Source organism: Vigna angularis, chromosome 5 (genome assembly GCF_016808095.1).
Source record: "Vigna angularis cultivar LongXiaoDou No.4 chromosome 5, ASM1680809v1, whole genome shotgun sequence".
NCBI classification, from domain to species: domain Eukaryota; kingdom Viridiplantae; phylum Streptophyta; class Magnoliopsida; order Fabales; family Fabaceae; genus Vigna; species Vigna angularis.
The window spans coordinates 1,912,760-1,933,484 of NC_068974.1; the positions used below are offsets into that span (position 1 = coordinate 1,912,760).

Sequence of the window (20,725 nt, forward strand, 5' to 3'; positions counted from 1 at the left end):
GACCGACCGTCCGGACTGTATGAATCTGTGTAGTTACAAGCGTCCTTGCACCCGAGTGATGTAGCAACTGGGATACACCAAACAGCTGCCACTCGAGGTAAGTCCGTTCTTACGTCGCCCATGTTAACTTATGGACTAAGGACCTCCTGCCGTTCCCACACATGAATACCCCCTTCTACTTGAAGAGGCGTATCACGGAACATCAGGATGGACAGCGAGTCTTAACTTATCCACAGTCATACTTTACCAAATTTCAATATTCCATATAAAAGTCAGAGTCGTTCCTCCTTGGAACGCTCGTTCAAATGTCAATATCATAACTTCATTTCTTAAATCGTTCGCACACCTTAACTCTTTCATTAATTCACATTTTCATTCTAGGTTCCACTTTCATAAAAAGACGAACGTTAATTAACTGTATGGACGAACGTTAATTAACTGTATGGACGAACGTTATTAAAAATCAACTACTTATTCAATTGTACGAGCGCTTGATAGAAGACTTTGCGCGATTTTAGAACGATCGTTCGATATAAGGCCGAACGATATAAAAAAAACGAACGCTCGACATAAGGCCAAACGCTATCATAGACGAACGCTTGACATGAGGTCGAACGTTATCAAAGACGAACGCTCGACATGAGGTCGAACGCTCTTACAGACGAACGCTCGACATAAGGTCGGACGCTCTCAAAGACGAACGCTCGACATGAGGTCGAACGCTCTCACAGACGAACGCTCGACATGAGGTCGGACGTTCTCACAGACGAACGCTCGACATAAGGTCGAACGCTCTCAAAGATTTAAATAGGGACGCTCGTTCACGAGCAGAATTCTTTCCAAATGAAGGAATCCCATTCTAAGTTATTTTAAGAGGAAACCGAACGGTTTAAGACCGTACAGTGACAAGCGTCATTTATCAAAGGCATGATTTAAGTGCAGATTTCTCAACCTTAACAAATTCCAGATTTCAACAATTTAACTTATACTTTATACTTCAAATGAATCTCAAATTGATGAACTTTATACTTTCACTTCCAGATTAATTCATATTCAATAACCAACATATTAACAATTCATACATTATAGTATTCATCCATCACTCATACGTTTCAACCAGCATGCAGTTCAACAACCCAGAAATCATATCAGCAAACATCCATAACAGCACAACAGGGTTCGTTCATGCAGATCCAGAAAAACACGTATACAGAAATTTCATACAGACAACCCACATCATGCTTTCATACACTCATACACGTATAAATTTAAATATATGTAAGCTTCCCTTACCTGGATAGCAGTGTACTTCCAACAACAAGATTTTAGGGTTTCCTCTAACCACGTCTTACACCCAGGTTTCGCTCAACAGTTCCCACGTAAATCTAAGACACCAAAAATCAACATAATTCAGACCTAGAACTCATGCATGCAACCAAAACTAGGGTTCGCATGAAACCAGAGGAGACGACGCTTAGAAAGGAAAACTTACCAGTTCCGATCCAAGTTCTGTTCGGTCCAAATGAAAGATCACAGCTGGACGAACGTTCCTATGGTTCTGGAAAGTGAATCGGAGAAGAAGAAGATGAGTTACAGAAGAGAGAAGGGCAACTGGTTTTAGAGAGAGATCAGAGAAAATGGAAGGTTTGGTTCTGAGGAAGAAGACGAGTGATGCAGGTGAGCGGAAGGGTTTTCGAAAAATCATTTTTGGTTCCTTCCAATTCCAGACGAACGAGCGTCTCACTTTCGGACACCTGCACCTCCACTCAGACTTCCAAAACTTCCATCGTGACAAGTGGCGTTCATGCAGGCAGCGTTCAGCGCGCAATTAATGCCTGGGACGTGTGGCGCGGCTCATTTATGGAAGCAACTAGGTGATTCATCAGCTAAATTAATACTGATTTGACACCTAATTACGTTTCTAGTTTACCGGGATCTCACAATCCACCTATCTACAAAAATTTTTGACCTCGAAAATTAGAGACTCACCCAGAAACAGATTAGGATACAAGTCCTTCATTGCACTCTCCACTTCCCACGTTGAATCTCCAGTCTTGGCATCCCACACAACTTTCACTAATCGAACGTCTTTTCCTTTGTATAGCTTGGTGCGAACATCTTCAATGCGGACTGATTGTAACTCCAACGTTCGGTCTGGCAACAACTGGATGTCCTCCAATTCCAACACATGAGAAGGATTAGCAATGTACTTTCGGAGTTGAGATACGTGGAAAACAGGATGAAGATTTGAGAGTTGAGGAGGCAAGGCAAGTTCGTAGGCTACTGGTCCTATCTTCTTCAAAATCTGATACGGTCCTATGAACTTAGGAGATAACTTCTTTGGACGAACGACTCGTCCTACCCCAGTAATTGGATTGAGTCGAAGGAACACATGGTCTCCTGCAGCGAATTCCAACGGTCTTCTCCTCTTATCTGCATACGACTTCTGTCTGCTCAAGGACGTCTTCAACCTCTCTTGGATTTGCTTGACTTTCTCGGTTGTTTGCTGGATGAGTTCAGGTCCAGTTAGTACGTTCTCTCCCTCTTGGAACCAGCAAAGTGGCGTTCGACATTTCCTCCCATAGAGTGCTTCGAACGGTGCCATTCCAATGCTCGCCTGGAAACTGTTGTTGTACGTGAACTCCACCAGTGGCAAGACCTCATCCCATGCGCCTAAGTGGTCTAGGACGCACGTCCTCAATAAATCTTCTAGCGTCTGGATAGTACGTTCGGATTGGCCGTCCGTTTGCGGATGATATGCTGAACTCATCTGCAGTCTGCTCCCCAACTCGCCTTGTAATGATTGCCAAAACCGAGATGTGAATCTCGTGTCTCGGTCAGAAATGATGCTTGAAGGCACTCCATGAAGACGAACGATCTCCTTGATATATAACTTGGCTAGGTTGGTCATTGACATCTTCAAGTTCACGGGCAGGAAATGGGCGCTCTTCGTTAGTCTGTCAACGATCACCCAGATTGAGTCATGATTCCTAACCGTTCGTGGTAGATGAGTCACGAAATCCATGGAGATGCTATCCCACTTCCATTCTGGAATCTCCAATGGTTGAAGTAATCCACCTGGTCTTAGGTGTTCAGCCTTTGCACGCTGACAGGTCAAGCAAGATGTCACAAAACGAGCTATATCACTCTTCATTCCAGGCCACCAAAATGATTTCCGGAGGTCTTGATACATCTTAGTCATACCGGGGTGTATGCTAAGACGACTATGATGCGCTTCCTCCAGTATGATCCGCTTCAGCTCGCCATCATTAGGAATGCACGTCCGACCCATGTAACGTAACATGCCGTCCGTTCCAGCGTTGAAATGTTTGGCCTGATCCGTACCGAGCGCGCTTAAAATCTCCAATAGCTTTTCATCCTCCCGTTGTTTCATCCAGATTCGATCGAACACGTTGCTAGATATTCTAAGGTTACAGCACTTGATGCGGTTCGGTTCTAACTCAAACTGTAACCTCAGATCTCTGAAACTCTCCACCAAGCTCAGCTCGCGTACCATCATAGACGACATATACACCACTTTTCTGCTTAGAGCGTCCGCTACCACGTTTGCTTTTCCTGGATGATAGAGCAGCTTGAAATCATAATCCTTCAAGAACTCAAGCCACCTCCTTTGTCTCATATTCAACTCCTTCTGATCGAAGAGATACTTGAGACTCTTGTGATCACTGAAGACTTGGAACGTGGACCCATACAAGAAATGTCTCCAGATCTTCAGCGCAAAAACGACCGCTGCCAACTCCAGGTCGTGCGTTGGGTAATTCCTCTCGTGAATCCTCAACTGCCGAGACGCATACGCTACCGCTCGCCTCTCTTGCATCAAAACACAACCCCATCCTTGATGAGACGCGTCACAGTAGACTTCAAACGGTTTAGACGTGTCCGGAATAACTAGTACAGGGGCGCTCGTCAACTTCACTTTCAGTTCCTGGAAACGCTCTTCACACAGAGCAGTCCATGTGAACGGCTGATCCTTCCTAGTCAATTGGGTAAGCGGAGCCACTATCTTGGCGAATCCCTCTATGAAACGTCTATAGTAGCCCGCAAGACCAACGAAGCTTCTCACCTCCGTGACTGAACGCGGACGTTCCCAATCCCTAACCGCTCGTACCTTTGCTGGATCTACCGAGATCCCTCCAGCGGACACAATATGTCCCAGAAATTGCACCTCCTTCATCCAGAATTCACACTTGGACAGTTTGGCATACAATTCCTTTTCCCTCAACACGCTCAGCACTGCCCTCAAGTGCTCTTCATGTTCAGCTTGCGTCTTAGAGTAGATGAGAATATCATCTATAAAAACGACCACAAATTTGTCCAGGTATGGCCGGAAGATGCGATTCATATAATCCATGAATACTGCAGGAGCGTTCGTTACTCCAAATGGCATCACTACATACTCGTAGTGTCCATAACGCGACCTGAATGCGGTCTTCTGGATGTCGTCCTCCTTCACCCTAATTTGGTGATATCCCGAGCGCAAATCAATCTTAGAGAACACCGTTGCCCCATGCAGTTGATCCAACAAGTCGTCAATCCTTGGCAACGGGTATTTGTTCTTGATGGTTAGCTTGTTCAATTGCCTGTAGTCTATGCATAACCGAGAGCTGCCATCCTTCTTCTTTACTAAGAGCACAGGCGCTCCCCAAGGTGACACGCTTGGTCTTATGAATTGCTTCTCCATTAGTTCCTCAATCTGCTTTTTGAGTTCAACCAACTCTGCAGGCGCCATACGGTACGGTTGAACAGATATAGGGGCTGCTGTTGTCACCAGATCAATGGTGAATTCAACCTCACGCACAGGAGGTAGTCCAGGGATCTCTTCTGGAAAGACATCCTGGAATTCGTCCACAACCGTTCGTCCTTCAGTGCACTTATTGGACGAACGCTCAAAATTCTCATCCGCACTCTCTCGGTCTTCATGCGTCATGATCAAGAAGCAAGACGCGCCCTCCATAATATCTTCTTTTAGCTGACCGAGCGTTACTGAAAGTACTTCATCTTCTTCACCAGGAAAAATTAATTCCTTCGCTCCACAATCAATAAGAATGCGATTGGCAGCCAACCAATCCATTCCTAAGATCACCTCCAAACCTTGAAGAGGTAAGCAGATGAGGCTAACCTTAAACTTACGTCCCTCCACTTCTATAGGACACTTGACGCACATAGTGGACGTCCTAACCTCACCAGCTGCTGGGGTAGACACCACCAGATCACACAACATCTCACTCACTTTTAATCCCAGTTTTTCAACACACGCCTTCGAGATGAAGGAGTGCGTTGCCCCCGAATCAAACAAAGCAGAGCATGATCTACCATACAGCATGCATTCACCAATTACAAGGTTACCTGAGCTCGCTGCCTCCGCGCTCGTTATAGCATATACTCGCCCACTTGCTTGGGCTCGTCCTCCTCTCGCCTGATTCCTTCCAGCATTGGGTGGCCTCATCACCGCACGCCCACTTATATTGCACTCATGATCCGAGTGTCCGTTTCTCCCACAACTATTACAGTGCTTGACTCCCACCAACTGAGGGCATGAAGACCTATAATGTGGCCCTCCACACCGGAAACAAACAACACCTCCCTGCCCAGACTGTCCGACAGGAACTACTGCATGAGATCCGCTCGTCTGAGAAGACTGATTTGGACGAGCGTAAGGAGGTCTCCTCTGTACAGCACCTCCCCTGGACACGATTGGTCCTCTACTCACTTGTTGCGACCTCTTCTGACGTTCCGCTTCTGCCATGTTCCTCTCCAAAACCTTGGCTCTCTCAACCATAGCAGGGAACGTTCGGATACACAAACTGGATATCAACACTTTCAAGTCGCTCCGCAATCCGTTTTCAAACTTTCTACACTGCCATACTTCACTTGTGGCCATGGTATTGAATCTGACGAGATGCTTGAACTTATTGGTGTATTCGGAAACAGACATACCTCCTTGAACCAGTTGTAGAAATTCTACCTCCTTCGCAAACCGAACGCTGTCCGGAAAGTATTCTTCATAAAACTTAGCCCTAAACACTTCCCAAGTGACCGGCTGTCGTGCGTCTGCGAGAATGGCTCTCGCGCTCGTCCACCAATGACTTGCTTCTCCCGTCAACAGATACTCCGCGTACGCTAATCTATTCTCATCTGGGCATCTCTTGGCATTGAAAATTTTCTCTATATCCCTTAACCATTGATCTGCTTCATCTGGGAGACCCTTCCCACTGAACTTAGCCGGATGGTGTTGGAGAAAACTCTCCAAGCTCCATTCAGCATTTGGTTGGGCAGCGTTTGAAGAGGATGCTCCAGACGCACCTCTAGTTGCTGCAAGTATCTCCATCAACTGCCTCTGCGTGGTCTCAGAATTTGCACGAGAGGACTCCAAGCTCTGCATAGCAGCTTGGTTTTGCTGCATCAGAGTGGCGTTTTGCTCCATGAGGGTCGTATTTTGTTGCTGTAAGCGGTCTATCACCGTCTCCAACAACCTAGCGTTGTTGGACGCATCAGGTTCGTTAGGCTGCGGGGGAGGAGGGAGTCTAGGTGCCATTCGTTCTCTGGATACAGAGAAAAACGAGCGTTAGATATGTCCAAGAGTTAAATAACAATAACTCATTAAACATGCAATAAGCACACAGCAAAAACACAGTGCACTCATAACCCTACAACATCCTTAAGAGAACAAAACTGCTCTGATACCACTAATGTAACATCCCAAAATATCATAATTACCATAAATCAGGATTAATTACAATTAACAGTACAGTAAACAGTCTTTAAGATTTAACAGAGCTCAAGGGCCAAAGCCGAACGGCTACAGTACAAAACAACGAGCGTTTCAGAGAAACAGGAAAATAAATCAGAACGAACGGTTTTACAAAAGAAGTAACCGAACGTCCAAAAATGAGCTAAGGTCTACAACCTAACATCTACGAGCGCTTCTAAGGCTCGGCCTTTACTTCAACTTCCACCAGATTGGCATCGTCCAAATTTTCTTCTTCCAGCATTTCTTCAAGGGATGCACCACCATCTGCTCACATCCACAACGGATGATCATTGCAAGACAGGACGAACGTACATGGACAGCAGACAACACAATGGAAAAACGAAAGGGTAAGCTTACGTAATTTAAATTCATACTTCAACATTTTTATTCAAACCATCATACAATCAACTCATATACGCATAACATCAATCAAGCATAAATATACTAATGCTAGACCGACCGTCCGGACTGTATGAATCTGTGTAGTTACAAGCGTCCTTGCACCCGAGTGATGTAGCAACTGGGATACACCAAACAGCTGCCACTCGAGGTAAGTCCGTTCTTACGTCGCCCATGTTAACTTATGGACTAAGGACCTCCTGCCGTTCCCACACATGAATACCCCCTTCTACTTGAAGAGGCGTATCACGGAACATCAGGATGGACAGCGAGTCTTAACTTATCCACAGTCATACTTTACCAAATTTCAATATTCCATATAAAAGTCAGAGTCGTTCCTCCTTGGAACGCTCGTTCAAATGTCAATATCATAACTTCATTTCTTAAATCGTTCGCACACCTTAACTCTTTCATTAATTCACATTTTCATTCTAGGTTCCACTTTCATAAAAAGACGAACGTTAATTAACTGTATGGACGAACGTTAATTAACTGTATGGACGAACGTTATTAAAAATCAACTACTTATTCAATTGTACGAGCGCTTGATAGAAGACTTTGCGCGATTTTAGAACGATCGTTCGATATAAGGCCGAACGATATAAAAAAAACGAACGCTCGACATAAGGCCAAACGCTATCATAGACGAACGCTTGACATGAGGTCGAACGTTATCAAAGACGAACGCTCGACATGAGGTCGAACGCTCTTACAGACGAACGCTCGACATAAGGTCGGACGCTCTCAAAGACGAACGCTCGACATGAGGTCGAACGCTCTCACAGACGAACGCTCGACATGAGGTCGGACGTTCTCACAGACGAACGCTCGACATAAGGTCGAACGCTCTCAAAGATTTAAATAGGGACGCTCGTTCACGAGCAGAATTCTTTCCAAATGAAGGAATCCCATTCTAAGTTATTTTAAGAGGAAACCGAACGGTTTAAGACCGTACAGTGACAAGCGTCATTTATCAAAGGCATGATTTAAGTGCAGATTTCTCAACCTTAACAAATTCCAGATTTCAACAATTTAACTTATACTTTATACTTCAAATGAATCTCAAATTGATGAACTTTATACTTTCACTTCCAGATTAATTCATATTCAATAATCAACATATTAACAATTCATACATTATAGTATTCATCCATCACTCATACGTTTCAACCAGCATGCAGTTCAACAACCCAGAAATCATATCAGCAAACATCCATAACAGCACAACAGGGTTCGTTCATGCAGATCCAGAAAAACACGTATACAGAAATTTCATACAGACAACCCACATCATGCTTTCATACACTCATACACGTATAAATTTAAATATATGTAAGCTTCCCTTACCTGGATAGCAGTGTACTTCCAACAACAAGATTTTAGGGTTTCCTCTAACCACGTCTTACACCCAGGTTTCGCTCAACAGTTCCCACGTAAATCTAAGACACCAAAAATCAACATAATTCAGACCTAGAACTCATGCATGCAACCAAAACTAGGGTTCGCATGAAACCAGAGGAGACGACGCTTAGAAAGGAAAACTTACCAGTTCCGATCCAAGTTCTGTTCGGTCCAAATGAAAGATCACAGCTGGACGAACGTTCCTATGGTTCTGGAAAGTGAATCGGAGAAGAAGAAGATGAGTTACAGAAGAGAGAAGGGCAACTGGTTTTAGAGAGAGATCAGAGAAAATGGAAGGTTTGGTTCTGAGGAAGAAGACGAGTGATGCAGGTGAGCGGAAGGGTTTTCGAAAAATCATTTTTGGTTCCTTCCAATTCCAGACGAACGAGCGTCTCACTTTCGGACACCTGCACCTCCACTCAGACTTCCAAAACTTCCATCGTGACAAGTGGCGTTCATGCAGGCAGCGTTCAGCGCGCAATTAATGCCTGGGACGTGTGGCGCGGCTCATTTATGGAAGCAACTAGGTGATTCATCAGCTAAATTAATACTGATTTGACACCTAATTACGTTTCTAGTTTACCGGGATCTCACACATTTGGTTAAATATCATGGTTGTTTTGAGTTTTTTCATGTAAATTTTTATAGTCAATTGAATCCAGATAATTGAATCTAGATATGTAACTAATGAATTGTAGTTGTAGTTTCAAAACCATATTATGAAAGGATAAAATCTTAATCTAAAATGTTAAAATATAATTCTTTCATAATATGATTTATAAAATTGAAATTACAAACCATTAGTCACATGGATTCAATTGATTTTAAAAATATTACGGAATTAGAATTAATCTATCATGATATTTATTTAAAACATGTGACTTTAAGAGTCTTACAAGGGGTAGAAAAATAGATCTCTTCGTCTTTAAGAGACTGAGATTCAAGTGACGCCTTTTTCTCTTCCGAGGGGTAGAAAGGGATGAATTTCTCGCCTGTTAGGTTCTAGGTCATGCTAAGTTTAGAGTTAGTGTGAGTAGCTTGAGAAGCAGGGGACATAGGTCCAAAGCTGTGGTGGAGGACCACTCGAATTGTCCTGGTTGTTAAACAAGAATGGTGCGGTGAAATTTTCAAGAAAACATATGTTTATAGAGATGGTTGGTACTGGCCGAGGTGCCTTAGAGGACAAGTTGTGTAAAGCTAATGAGTTGATCATGATTCCTTATAAAGGGGATGCATGGATTGTCATTGTATTGCTTGTTATATTTTTATTATGTATTGGCGTTGTATGATATGATATGAATGTGGTAAAGACTTAACATCTGAGATATAAGTGTTGTATTGGTGATTGAGGTTTCTTATGTTAGCTCACCTATACATTTGTTTGTTTTGTTTATGTATGTGACAATGATCGTATAATGTATAATGTGTGTTATACGGGAGTTCAGATAAGTATGCAAATGTTGTTGGAGCAATGTGATTGACAAGAGAGGGGTTTACAATAGGAGTTTATCTAAAGTTTTAAGTTTAATCATTTCGGAGGTCCCTATTCATGCAGAATCATCTCAAATAGGTACTTGCATTTTTTTTAGCTCAATTAAGTCCCTGTTTCTGTAAAATTGAATCAATTGGAACCTTGCCGTTAATTTCAGTGGATGATGTTAAATTTATTGTGTCACGGCATGTTGACCAAGTAATTAATTCTGATGTGGCACACTCATATATTAATGACGAGGGGTTTGTAATTTTTAAATGAAAGAAATTTGGGGTCGCGTGGTGCTACGTCGTTCTCCGCTTCCTCTCTTCCCTCCAGCAAGCCTTCCATTCTCTCTCTGTCATCCACACACTCGCAGCCCTCAATTTCCATAGGGACAAGGATAATTATGAGTTTCTCCGAGAATCGTTTGTAGCCATGGAACTTAGGAATTCTGATTACTACCATGGGAAAGATGAATTTGGTAAAGCAAGAGGTCCAAATGAAAGGAACTTAGACTCTTTGAACAAATATGATTTAGGGCATTCTGTTGAATATGGTTTAGCAGCTGATATTGATCGGGAAAGATTTTGTGTGCCTCAAGGTTATGAGTCATATGATCACATGTAGGAACCATATCTCTAGGAGTAGCACAGGAAGGCTTCGACCCATTTAGACAGAAGGACTCGTCGCAGATCTGGTAGTCTTGAAAATGTTGAGGTCTCAGATCTTCGACATCACTTATCCAAGCGCAAAAAGGTCAATGGTTTGAAATCTGTTGTTAGTCATGATTATGCCCTTGAGGGTCATGGTGAAGAACAAAGTCATCGATCGTTCTCTCGAAAGGACTCACTTCAGTTACCTCTGAATGAGAGCTCCCTCGGTAATCGCTTCCGTGGTAGAATAAAACTTCCAGCAAATGCCAGAGCTGGAGGCAGAGCTGATATAGACTCGGGCAATGGCAAATCATCTAATATTAAAAATGAAGAAGTTACCAATGGCTCAGATCCTACCCAGATCACGAAGACACAAAACGATGTGTTGTCTGAGATCAAGGAATATGTCAAAAATCAAAATAATGAAGAATCCAAGGTTAAGGTCACTGATGCAATTGGAGGAGAGAATATGCCTTCGAAGTTCCCACCGAATTGAACGCCTTCCTCTATGTCTTCTTCCCATCCACCGCCACTGCCCTCTCCCTCTTCTTCCACCTCCCAATCCTCGAGGTAAACATAAAGGTCTCACCTTTGGGAAGCACAACTGCAATGGGAAATCAACTCTTTTGGGCTTTGACTCATGGTTTAAACATCATTGGTTGTTGTCAGTAAACAAATAAATGGTCTTTATGTTTGTGTCATTCTGAAGCGGTGGGACCCTCTCCACTGCTCAGATGAAAGTTTGCACCATGCTCAAAATCACTGCAATTTCAAAAACCCTAACCGGAAGAGGACACCTAAGGAAGAAGACAATGCTTTATTGCGTCTTTTATAATTAAATTTCACCTAATGCATAATTAAATTCCACCTAATGTGATCTTAGTGTGCCACATCAGAATTAATTGCTTGGTCAGCATGCCACGACACAATAAATTTAACACCGTCCACTGAAATTAACGACAAGGTTCCAATTGACTCAATTTTACATAAATAAGGACCTAATTGAGATAAAAAGAAATACAATCACCTATTTGAGACAATTCTACACAAATAGAGACCTCTGAAATGATTAAACCAAAGTTTTATTTACTTTATCCAAAAGATTAAGGATCTGTATTAAACTATATATTTTCGCGTGGGATTTAGATAATTAATATTTAAAATTGTAATATTTATATTGAAAATAAAACTTTAATTACGGACTTAATAAATTTCTTTAATATTTATTACTTTAAGTGATTACGAAACTTGGAGCGTTATACGCCTCACCAAATAGTTTATTAAAATAATATTTATCTTTTTCGATATAGAAATTAATAATTTGTAAATTTTATACTTAATTTGTTGCGTAATACTATTTTATTTATTTTCTATTTTTTATTACATTATATTGTTATTTCTATTATTTTAAAACAAATGAAAAGTTTGGAAAACTTTTAAATAAATATTCTCACAATGATTATTATAACATCCCAAAATATAGTATAAAACTATAAAAGAGTCATTACATATATGATATGATAAAACAGTTATGGACCAAAAGATAAAAGATAATCTTACAGTCATCCAAAAACAACTATAATTTTAAACTTTATATACAAGTGGTTAGCAAAACTATGTACAAGGATAATCTAAAACTAACTAAACTGCGTTCACCACCAAAAGTCTGCTCCACTAACCGCTCATCCCCTCTGCTCACACCCAAAGATGATCATAGCCAACCAAAGAAAAAAATAGCCACACATACAAGCACAAGTACAAAAACAAAAGGGTAAGCTAGATTTCAAAACAAGTTATAGATTATTTTAAGTAAATCATACAAGAATTGATTATATTGATCTCAATCCAACCATCTTAATATACAAATACCTAACCGACCGTCCGGACATAGAATGAATACCAAACTATGGCGGGTTGTGCACTTGTGGTAGCCTCTACTTCTTTGCAAAGCCATTGCCAATGGGTTTCACCCTACCACACACACAAGGTTAGTCCGTTACCGCGCAATAGGCCTCCAGGTGGCGCCTACACTAGGACCTCCTACTACTATCACCACATGTATCAATCTTCTCTATGTGAGAATGAAAGATCATTAGAGTGTTAGGATAACCCCCAATACTAAGCTCCTGTATTCATTCTAAAACACTTAAAACGTATCGACGGAATTCTCCCTTGGAACCCATATTACCAACCGTGAAATCATTTGGAACCAACTTAATCATGCATACATTTATAATCAAATTACTACATTTCTCAAACCAATCACAAACAAATAAGAAAAGAGTACATCACAATTGGACCAATCACTCAACGAACCCCCTCGTTAAGTGACCCCAAAGTCAGCGACCTTGCTCGCTATGCGAATCCTCCAAATAGTACCCCCAGACTCCAAACCACTCACTCAATGGACCCCTTGCTGAGCGAATAAAACTTCCAATGCTCCCAAACCTTGACCTCTCGCTCAACGACTCAACTCGCTAGGAGAATCCTCTAGACAGTGGTCTAGAACCTTAAACTTACTCGCTCAGTGACCCCATTCGTTGGTCGAGACCTGAGACAGTGGTCCAAGCCCTCCAAACACTCGCTCAGCAACCCATCTCGCTAAGCGAATAAAACTCACAGTGCTTCCAAACCTCACCCTCTCACTCATCGACTCCGCTCACTATGCGAATACCAGGACAGTGTGCCAGACTCTACCATCACTCGTTGAACGATTACTCTCACTCAACGAGTCTGCATAATTCTGTAGCACCAAACTGCAGAATTACCCAACTCATACTAAAATTTACCAATTCTAGTTTTTTTGCCCAACTTCTAATCCTCCTAGATTATGTTATATACTTAATTAAACTTAACTAAGTGTGTCTAAACCTTTCTAACCTCATTCTAAAGTGTTTACTAACCAAATCACTCTTCAAAACCTATCAATCATCAACTTATGAATCCAAATCACATTCTACCACTTTTGGCATAGTTTTAAGCAACTTATGAACCCAAATCAGTCCTATTTGACTTACCAAAACTATCACAACATACCAAATGAGTATCTAACCCCAAATTCTCATTTTCACTACACTTCATCAAAACTAACCTTAAACCATGACAATATGATTCTGTTCAAAACCTATCAACATTATAACAAATTTCTCACATTTCATATAACTAATAACATATCAAACATCATGCAATTCAGTTCACCATCACAATTCATCAATTTCACACTCAATAGTCAATTTGCATATTTTCATATATCCTAACATAATGAATTCAGCTCAATCAATTCAAAAGTCCTAAACTACCAAACATAAACAAGTATTCACTAACTAAACAAATACTAGCTTCCCTTACCTTAGTGAAATTTTGCACAGCTCTAGAAAACTCTGGCCGATGCATGCACCGCAAGGAGACTTTAGAAAAATTACAAATCACCGGTTGGTGATAGAAAACCAACCTTAGAACCTAAATGAAGTCAAGAATTGGAGGAAAAGACTACTTGATACATGCAAACAAAAATTACTTACATGATCAAGAGTCAAGAAGTCACTAAGAAAAGGGGAACGAAATTTATCGAATCAAATCACAAAATTGATCGGTTGGAATGGTAGGCCTCTATGCCATGATCGCCTAGACACTTCTTGATCATCGAACAGATGATCCAAGAGTGAGAAAGGTTAGAGAGAAGTAAGAGAAAACAAAGAAATAGTGTTTTAGAGAGATGGAAGTATTTTAGATAATGAATCGAGTTTTAAAAAATTCTATTTATATTATAAGATTATTTTATAATAAAATACTCGGTCTCATTATCTTAATACATCTATCTACTCTAATACTCTATTTTCTAGTTCTTACAATTATTTTTTTATAAAAATATTATATGTTTTAACTAATATATATATATATATATATATATATATATATATATATATATATATATAACTTATCTATTTCAATTCATACTAAATTTATAACATATATTTTTAAAACTCTATAGATCTTGAAATAATTTAGAATGTTATGCCAAGAAATTAAACCATCCAAATAGACTGTAGTACTTTTATTATGGGAAGAAAATAAAGTAAACTTCCAAATTTTATTATTCAAAATTCAATTGTTATAATTCACATAAAAAATGTAATTAATATCAGTATATAAAAGGTGCCAGATTGAAAAAATAAAAATAAAAGATATTTATTTTCAGAAAACATTTTTATTCAGTTGTGGAATGAAATTTTATTTAGTTATATGAGATGAACAAAATTGAACAATATCAATAATTAAAATAAAAAATCTTTGAAAATTAATTATAAAATGTGATTTGATTTTTTGTTGTGTCAAAATAAAAGATATATAATTTAACTTTTAATGGTCTAACTACTCAATTCATTTAACACTAAAATATTCTAAATCTCCTGCTCAAACAACTGAAATACTTTTCTTTGTTGATTTTGTTAAGCTATGGGCGTGTTAATATTTTGTTCACTTACACTTTTACATTCTTACGAACTTCTCTTAAATGAAGAATAATAATAATTTTGAATGACAACAAAAACAAAAATATTATCAAGTTAATATAAAAAACATACATATATAAAAGCTTTATATATATATATATATATATATATATATATATATATATATATATATATATAAATTTAATTGTAAAATTCATACTTTTATATTTAGTTTGAATGATTATAAAATATAACAGGCTTATCCCTGTTTAATAGAAATTAATATATAATAAATTAATTATTCATTTTCTATCATTATATTCAATATTATATTAATGAACATTCACTTTAGTATAAAAAATTTATTTGACTAAATTGATAAGTTTTTCTACTGAGTAATTTTTATTTATTTTATACTAAATTTATAAAACTGTTCATAAATATATCTATATTCTAAAGAATTATTATTTCTGTTTTTATATTTCAAGTAATTCACTTAATAGTATTATTTAATAAAAATAATTAAATAATAAGGCAACTTGTACCGTCACGTGACTGACTAAGTGCTATATAAATGTAATCTAAAACGCTCAAAACTTACAACATCAGCCTCTCGGGATTCTTTTCTTTCGCAGCATCGTAGTTTTGTTGCTCCGGTAGCCACTGTCTGAGGTTAGTAAGTTCTCCACTAATAGCTTTTTATATTTTATGTTAAATTATTGGGAATTTTTTTTTTAAACGAGTGTATTTCATTTTTTTTTAAATAATATCAATCTGTTTAAGTTTTAATTTTTTTCTTAATAATTAATTATTCTTATTTATTTTAAGATAATCAAAGAAACGGGTATAAACTATTTTGTTCAGTTTATAAACATAAAAAGAGACATTAATTCATATGTATTCATTGTAGGTTAGACCCATGTCTGTTTAAAAAACATGCTTTAAAGTATATGATATCTGCTCTATGTAGTGGACAACTATTTTATACATAATAGCAGCTTAAAGTTTTTGCTTTCTTTTAATATTAAACATTCTGTTTATTTTTAACAACTTTTTAGGTGTATAGGTAACTTCTTTAAGAAAATGTTTATTTTATACATATCATAAAAGAAAGAAAGTAAAATAGCTAATCTATCTCAGAAATTTAGCACTAAATTATCAGACATTCTAGATGAGAGTATGTTTATATAACAAGAAAATTTTGTTAAAGCGATAAAAATATTTTATTTAGAAATAATATTTCATATTAGTCCATCTTCTAAACCATGTCATTTTGCAGACAAGTAAGAAGAGAAACATCATTATGGAGGAGATAGCAACATTAATGGCATTATCCAGATAGTATTCCTCAAAGTTTTCTTGCATAGGCTCTTATACTACTACTCATCTTGTTCTTTGTGAACGAAAAAATTGCTTTGTGTAATTAGCATATTAATTTACATGCGTATGTTTTGGTTAATTTGAAAATATATATCTTTATTTTGTGTTTAGTTGTTGTTGGAACCCATTCTGAGTTATGTCTATAAATATTGGTGAGATTTGATATCCATTTTAATCAGTTTAACAATTTTTTTTTCATATTGATTTCTGCATTGTGTTGTTGTTAGCCAAATTATGATTTAGGATCATATATATTGTTACATGCATTTGGTTAAATATCATTGTTGATTTGAATGTAAATTTTTACAATCAATTGGGTCCAAGCATGTAACTAATGAATTGTAGTTATAGTTTTGAAACCATATTATGAAAGGATAAAATCTTAATCTAAAAGGTTAAAAAATAATTCTTTCATGATGATTTACAAAATTGAAATTACAAACCATTAGTAACATGTTTTGCCCCAATTGGTTATAAAAATATTACATAATTAGAGTTAATTCATCATGATATTTATTTAAAACATGTGACTGTATACATAGTTAACAACATAGTGCATTATTGAATATAAAAAAAAATGTGATGTATAGATTAAAATGAACATTAAATCTCAATAATGCATATAACCATAAATTAGAATAGGTTCCAAGAACAATAAGACTTGAAATTATGATATAATGTGATTCAGTTTAACCAATATATTTAGTACACTAATAATCCAATAATTAATTCAATTCATACCTAACCATGTGAGCCCTCATATATAAGTTAATGTTAGAATGTAAATTTTCACACTAATTTTACTTACACATCATTTAAGAGAATTTTAACCTCTGAATACTGTTCTCTGTCTTCTTCTGATCTGTCCAAACAAAATTGGCATGCAAAAGACCAATGCATGGCTATCTGAGATGCATTCTCTGCCTTTTTCAGGAAATAATTAAAAAGAAAATTTGTCATTTTCTGGTTTCAAAGAATTATTGTTTCGAAAACTATTCCAGTTACAGCTGTGATGCACCAAAGGAAATCCTCAAGCAACCACAGACAAAAAAGAGAATATCATTCTACAATTACATTTATCACTTTATATTGTTTGTCTGTTATTTGAAAACTTTAAAATAACAAATAAAATGAATAAATTTTGCTTAAAAATAACAAAGGAAAAACTAGAAACTATTTATTTTGTGATTATTATTGACAGGTTCTTCTTGGGAGACTTATGGTATCTCCGAACTTATACACAGGTTAATTTTACTGCATATTATCTTTAATAGCTATCATATTTAATATTATTACTTAATGAATTAATGGCTGAACGGATAAAGACAGACGTGCAAGGTTGAAACGAATGAAGAAATGACAGAAACTGATTCATGCTGCTTGAATACACATGGAAATATAATATTTGAGTTTGATCTGAGTGTATGTACAAATGGCAGCCATGCAAAAGGGTGAGATTCAAATTCATCAAGGCTTCTGTTATGCAACACAGTAAATGCTGTTGAGATGTATTAGAGTGAAGAGCCTCAATCACAGATATTATGTTAAGCTTCCAATCCTGAGCTTAGTTATTTTAAATGAGAATTACAATCATACAATCACATTCAGACATTGTTGAGGTTACAGTTTTTATTTTTACTATTAGCAGTAACTTGTAATAACATTTTACAGCTGTAAATAATTTGAATTTCATGGAATATTATTTCTTGTTTTGCTTTTTAACTGGATTAATGCAATTATGTCTCGATGGATGGAATCCCAAATGCCAAGAAGGCAGAAAATTTAGTCTGACAGCCTCCAAAACGCAGACCTTGGAATGCAAAATTTCCATTGAATTTTCTGACAGCAAAAGTCACACTACTACAAAAGTCGCATACTGATGAAAAGCTTTCTCTCTTAGACAACTTGGTGCCTGGATGCACTATAAATACATGGAACTTTTACGTAACACAATCAAAACACTTAGAATTTTTCATCGTTATTCATAGTTTCTCTCAAGAAAACACATCTTCCATATACACATTTTGTTCTTTGTATCTTTTTCGTTAGAGAATGTGTTTTCAAACCATAATAGCTCTGGTGCACTACAACGGTCGCGTCATCAATGACGAGCTTCTGTCATCACGATTTGTGAGCGAAGTTTCACGATATCTTGAAGTGAATAACTTCATGGCAGTAAAGGCTCTCAAACAAACAATTCTTAATTTGTTCATTGCTTCCAATGGAAAATCATACACCGTTGATTTGTGTTACCGTTGTCCGGTGAAAGCAAATGATCAGTTAAAGATTTCTTATCGTACTGTGATGATTGAGGATGACGACGATGTAAGATTCGTGATTGGTTATGCCAAAAAATACGAACCTCACGTACAGCTTGAGGTCATGGCATTCATCCGAGAATACATCGAAACATCTGCTGATGTCATTTGGGAGCACTTGGAAAAACAGCTAGGTGATTCATTAAATATCGAGTAAGTCTATGATTTTTTTTTTAAAATTTCTAATGTATGTTTGTTCTTCAATTTCAAGATATGTTTGTTATATCCTAATTAATAATATTTTTGTTTTACTAATTAAACCAACCATCAACCACATATAATTAAAATGTCTATTGTTCTGCAACCAAACTTGTGTAATATTCTTCATTAACATTTTTTAGGTGGACACAAAAAACATCGTAATGAAAATGCAGCATACAATTCCATCGTAATGTATCTTTCAACTAATGTTTTGTTTTGCATACACATTCACATCATTTTAATGGAATGATAAGGTTCGCTGGTAAAAAAAAATGGAATCATAAATTAAGGTTGAAATGAATTTAATAATGCAATTATCTGATAGTTGATAGATAAATTTCTGTATATTAAATCATTTCATTTTTATTTCTTGACAGCAAAACACAGTCAGAAAGGGGTTCTGCTATATGAGACGAAACCAGTACATCAGTGCATACCAGTTTTACCTGCTAGAAATAGCTGGTGAACTCAATTGAAATCGAAAATGTACAACATTTGCAACTGCTTGGAATTAAGAAAATAAACAAATTTATAGCAAGTCACTAGGCCTTTTTTTTTGTTTTTCTTTAAAAATTAAATACATAAATATTTTATTATTCAAAATATTTGAATATTGTATATTGATTGTGACGGTAACAGATCAAGATAAATGTCCTCCTCGTTCATCCTATAACAAACATGATAGGTTCAAAAGTTATATAATAATGACAGAAATCGATTCTTCCTTCTTGAATACAAATGGCAACTACTAAATTCATTAGTGTTCGTTAACACTTTCAATTTGAAAGTTTAGAAAACACTGATAAATTGTAATACTAAAGTTGCATGGCTGCCATATTTATCCAAGAAATATGAAACCGTTTCTTATTATTGTATAAATTGAACTCTTCATGTTAGTTATAGAATGGGTTAAGAAGACATTTATCTTGAACTGTGCCAGTCACAATCCATGTGTAGTATCCAAATATTTTGATTGATAGAACATTTATATTTATCACTTTTAAGAAAAAAAAAACTAGTGACTTGATGCTATAAGTTTATTTATATTCATAATCACAACTAGTAAAATGGTGATGTGGGATGTAGAATCTTGGTTGTACATGATAGGGTTTCAACCCCCAAATTATTAGTAACAAGAAATATTATCTTTAATTAATTAATTATATATATTTTATGGAGAACAAAATTGTTTATATATCTATAAATAGTATAATTCTAATATTTTATATATGAAAATTATCCAGCGTTATTACAAGCGCAATCAAACAATATCGGACAGTGTTATAATTCTCAACTTTCTAAAAACCAAGACAAAAGTGAAAGATAAAAAATAAAGATATTAATGGAATTTAGTAAGGATCAATAAAATTGTAAAAAAATATCACCAACTCACAGTGCGATGGAACCTTAAAGTTCACCCCCCAACTGCAATAATTAAAGGAAATGTCTTTTTTAACAACTCTTTTTTAACAATTTTTTGACAACACTGACGTGGTGACTTATGATAGGTTGGTTTCAAATATTTTTCTGAAAACAAATTCAAACAGACCAATAAAACAATGACATGTGACCCATTGTCAAAAAATTATTAAAATTTGTTGTTAAAATATCAGGATCCTCAAAAATACCCTACGTTCATTTAACTTTAGGGTATTTTTGTTTCAAAAATACCCTAC

At 37.0% G+C, this 20,725-nt stretch overlaps 2 protein-coding genes and 1 long non-coding RNA gene across 3 annotated transcripts; 2 read left to right on the forward strand and 1 right to left on the reverse strand.

The window, feature by feature from the left end:
- Positions 1 to 5,201: 5,201 nt before the first annotated feature.
- On the reverse strand, positions 5,202 to 6,556 carry LOC128196500 (uncharacterized). The gene is made up of 2 exons (XM_052877580.1): positions 5,340 to 6,556; positions 5,202 to 5,208 (listed from the first exon to the last, which is right to left on the reverse strand). Exons 1-2 carry the CDS (start codon positions 6,554 to 6,556, stop codon positions 5,202 to 5,204), a joined length of 1,224 nt encoding a protein of 407 aa, XP_052733540.1.
- A 9,202-nt stretch (positions 6,557 to 15,758) lies between these two features.
- On the forward strand, positions 15,759 to 16,699 carry LOC108339922 (uncharacterized). Its single transcript, XR_001833123.2, has 2 exons — positions 15,759 to 15,822; positions 16,430 to 16,699. It is a non-coding gene; the product is annotated as an uncharacterized LOC108339922 (long non-coding RNA).
- A 1,802-nt stretch (positions 16,700 to 18,501) lies between these two features.
- On the forward strand, positions 18,502 to 20,205 carry LOC108340008 (uncharacterized). Its single transcript, XM_017577238.2, has 2 exons — positions 18,502 to 19,001; positions 19,427 to 20,205. The coding sequence occupies exons 1-2, from the start codon at positions 18,583 to 18,585 to the stop codon at positions 19,458 to 19,460; spliced, it is 453 nt and encodes a 150-aa protein (XP_017432727.1). The 5' UTR covers positions 18,502 to 18,582; the 3' UTR covers positions 19,461 to 20,205.
- Positions 20,206 to 20,725: the final 520 nt, after the last annotated feature.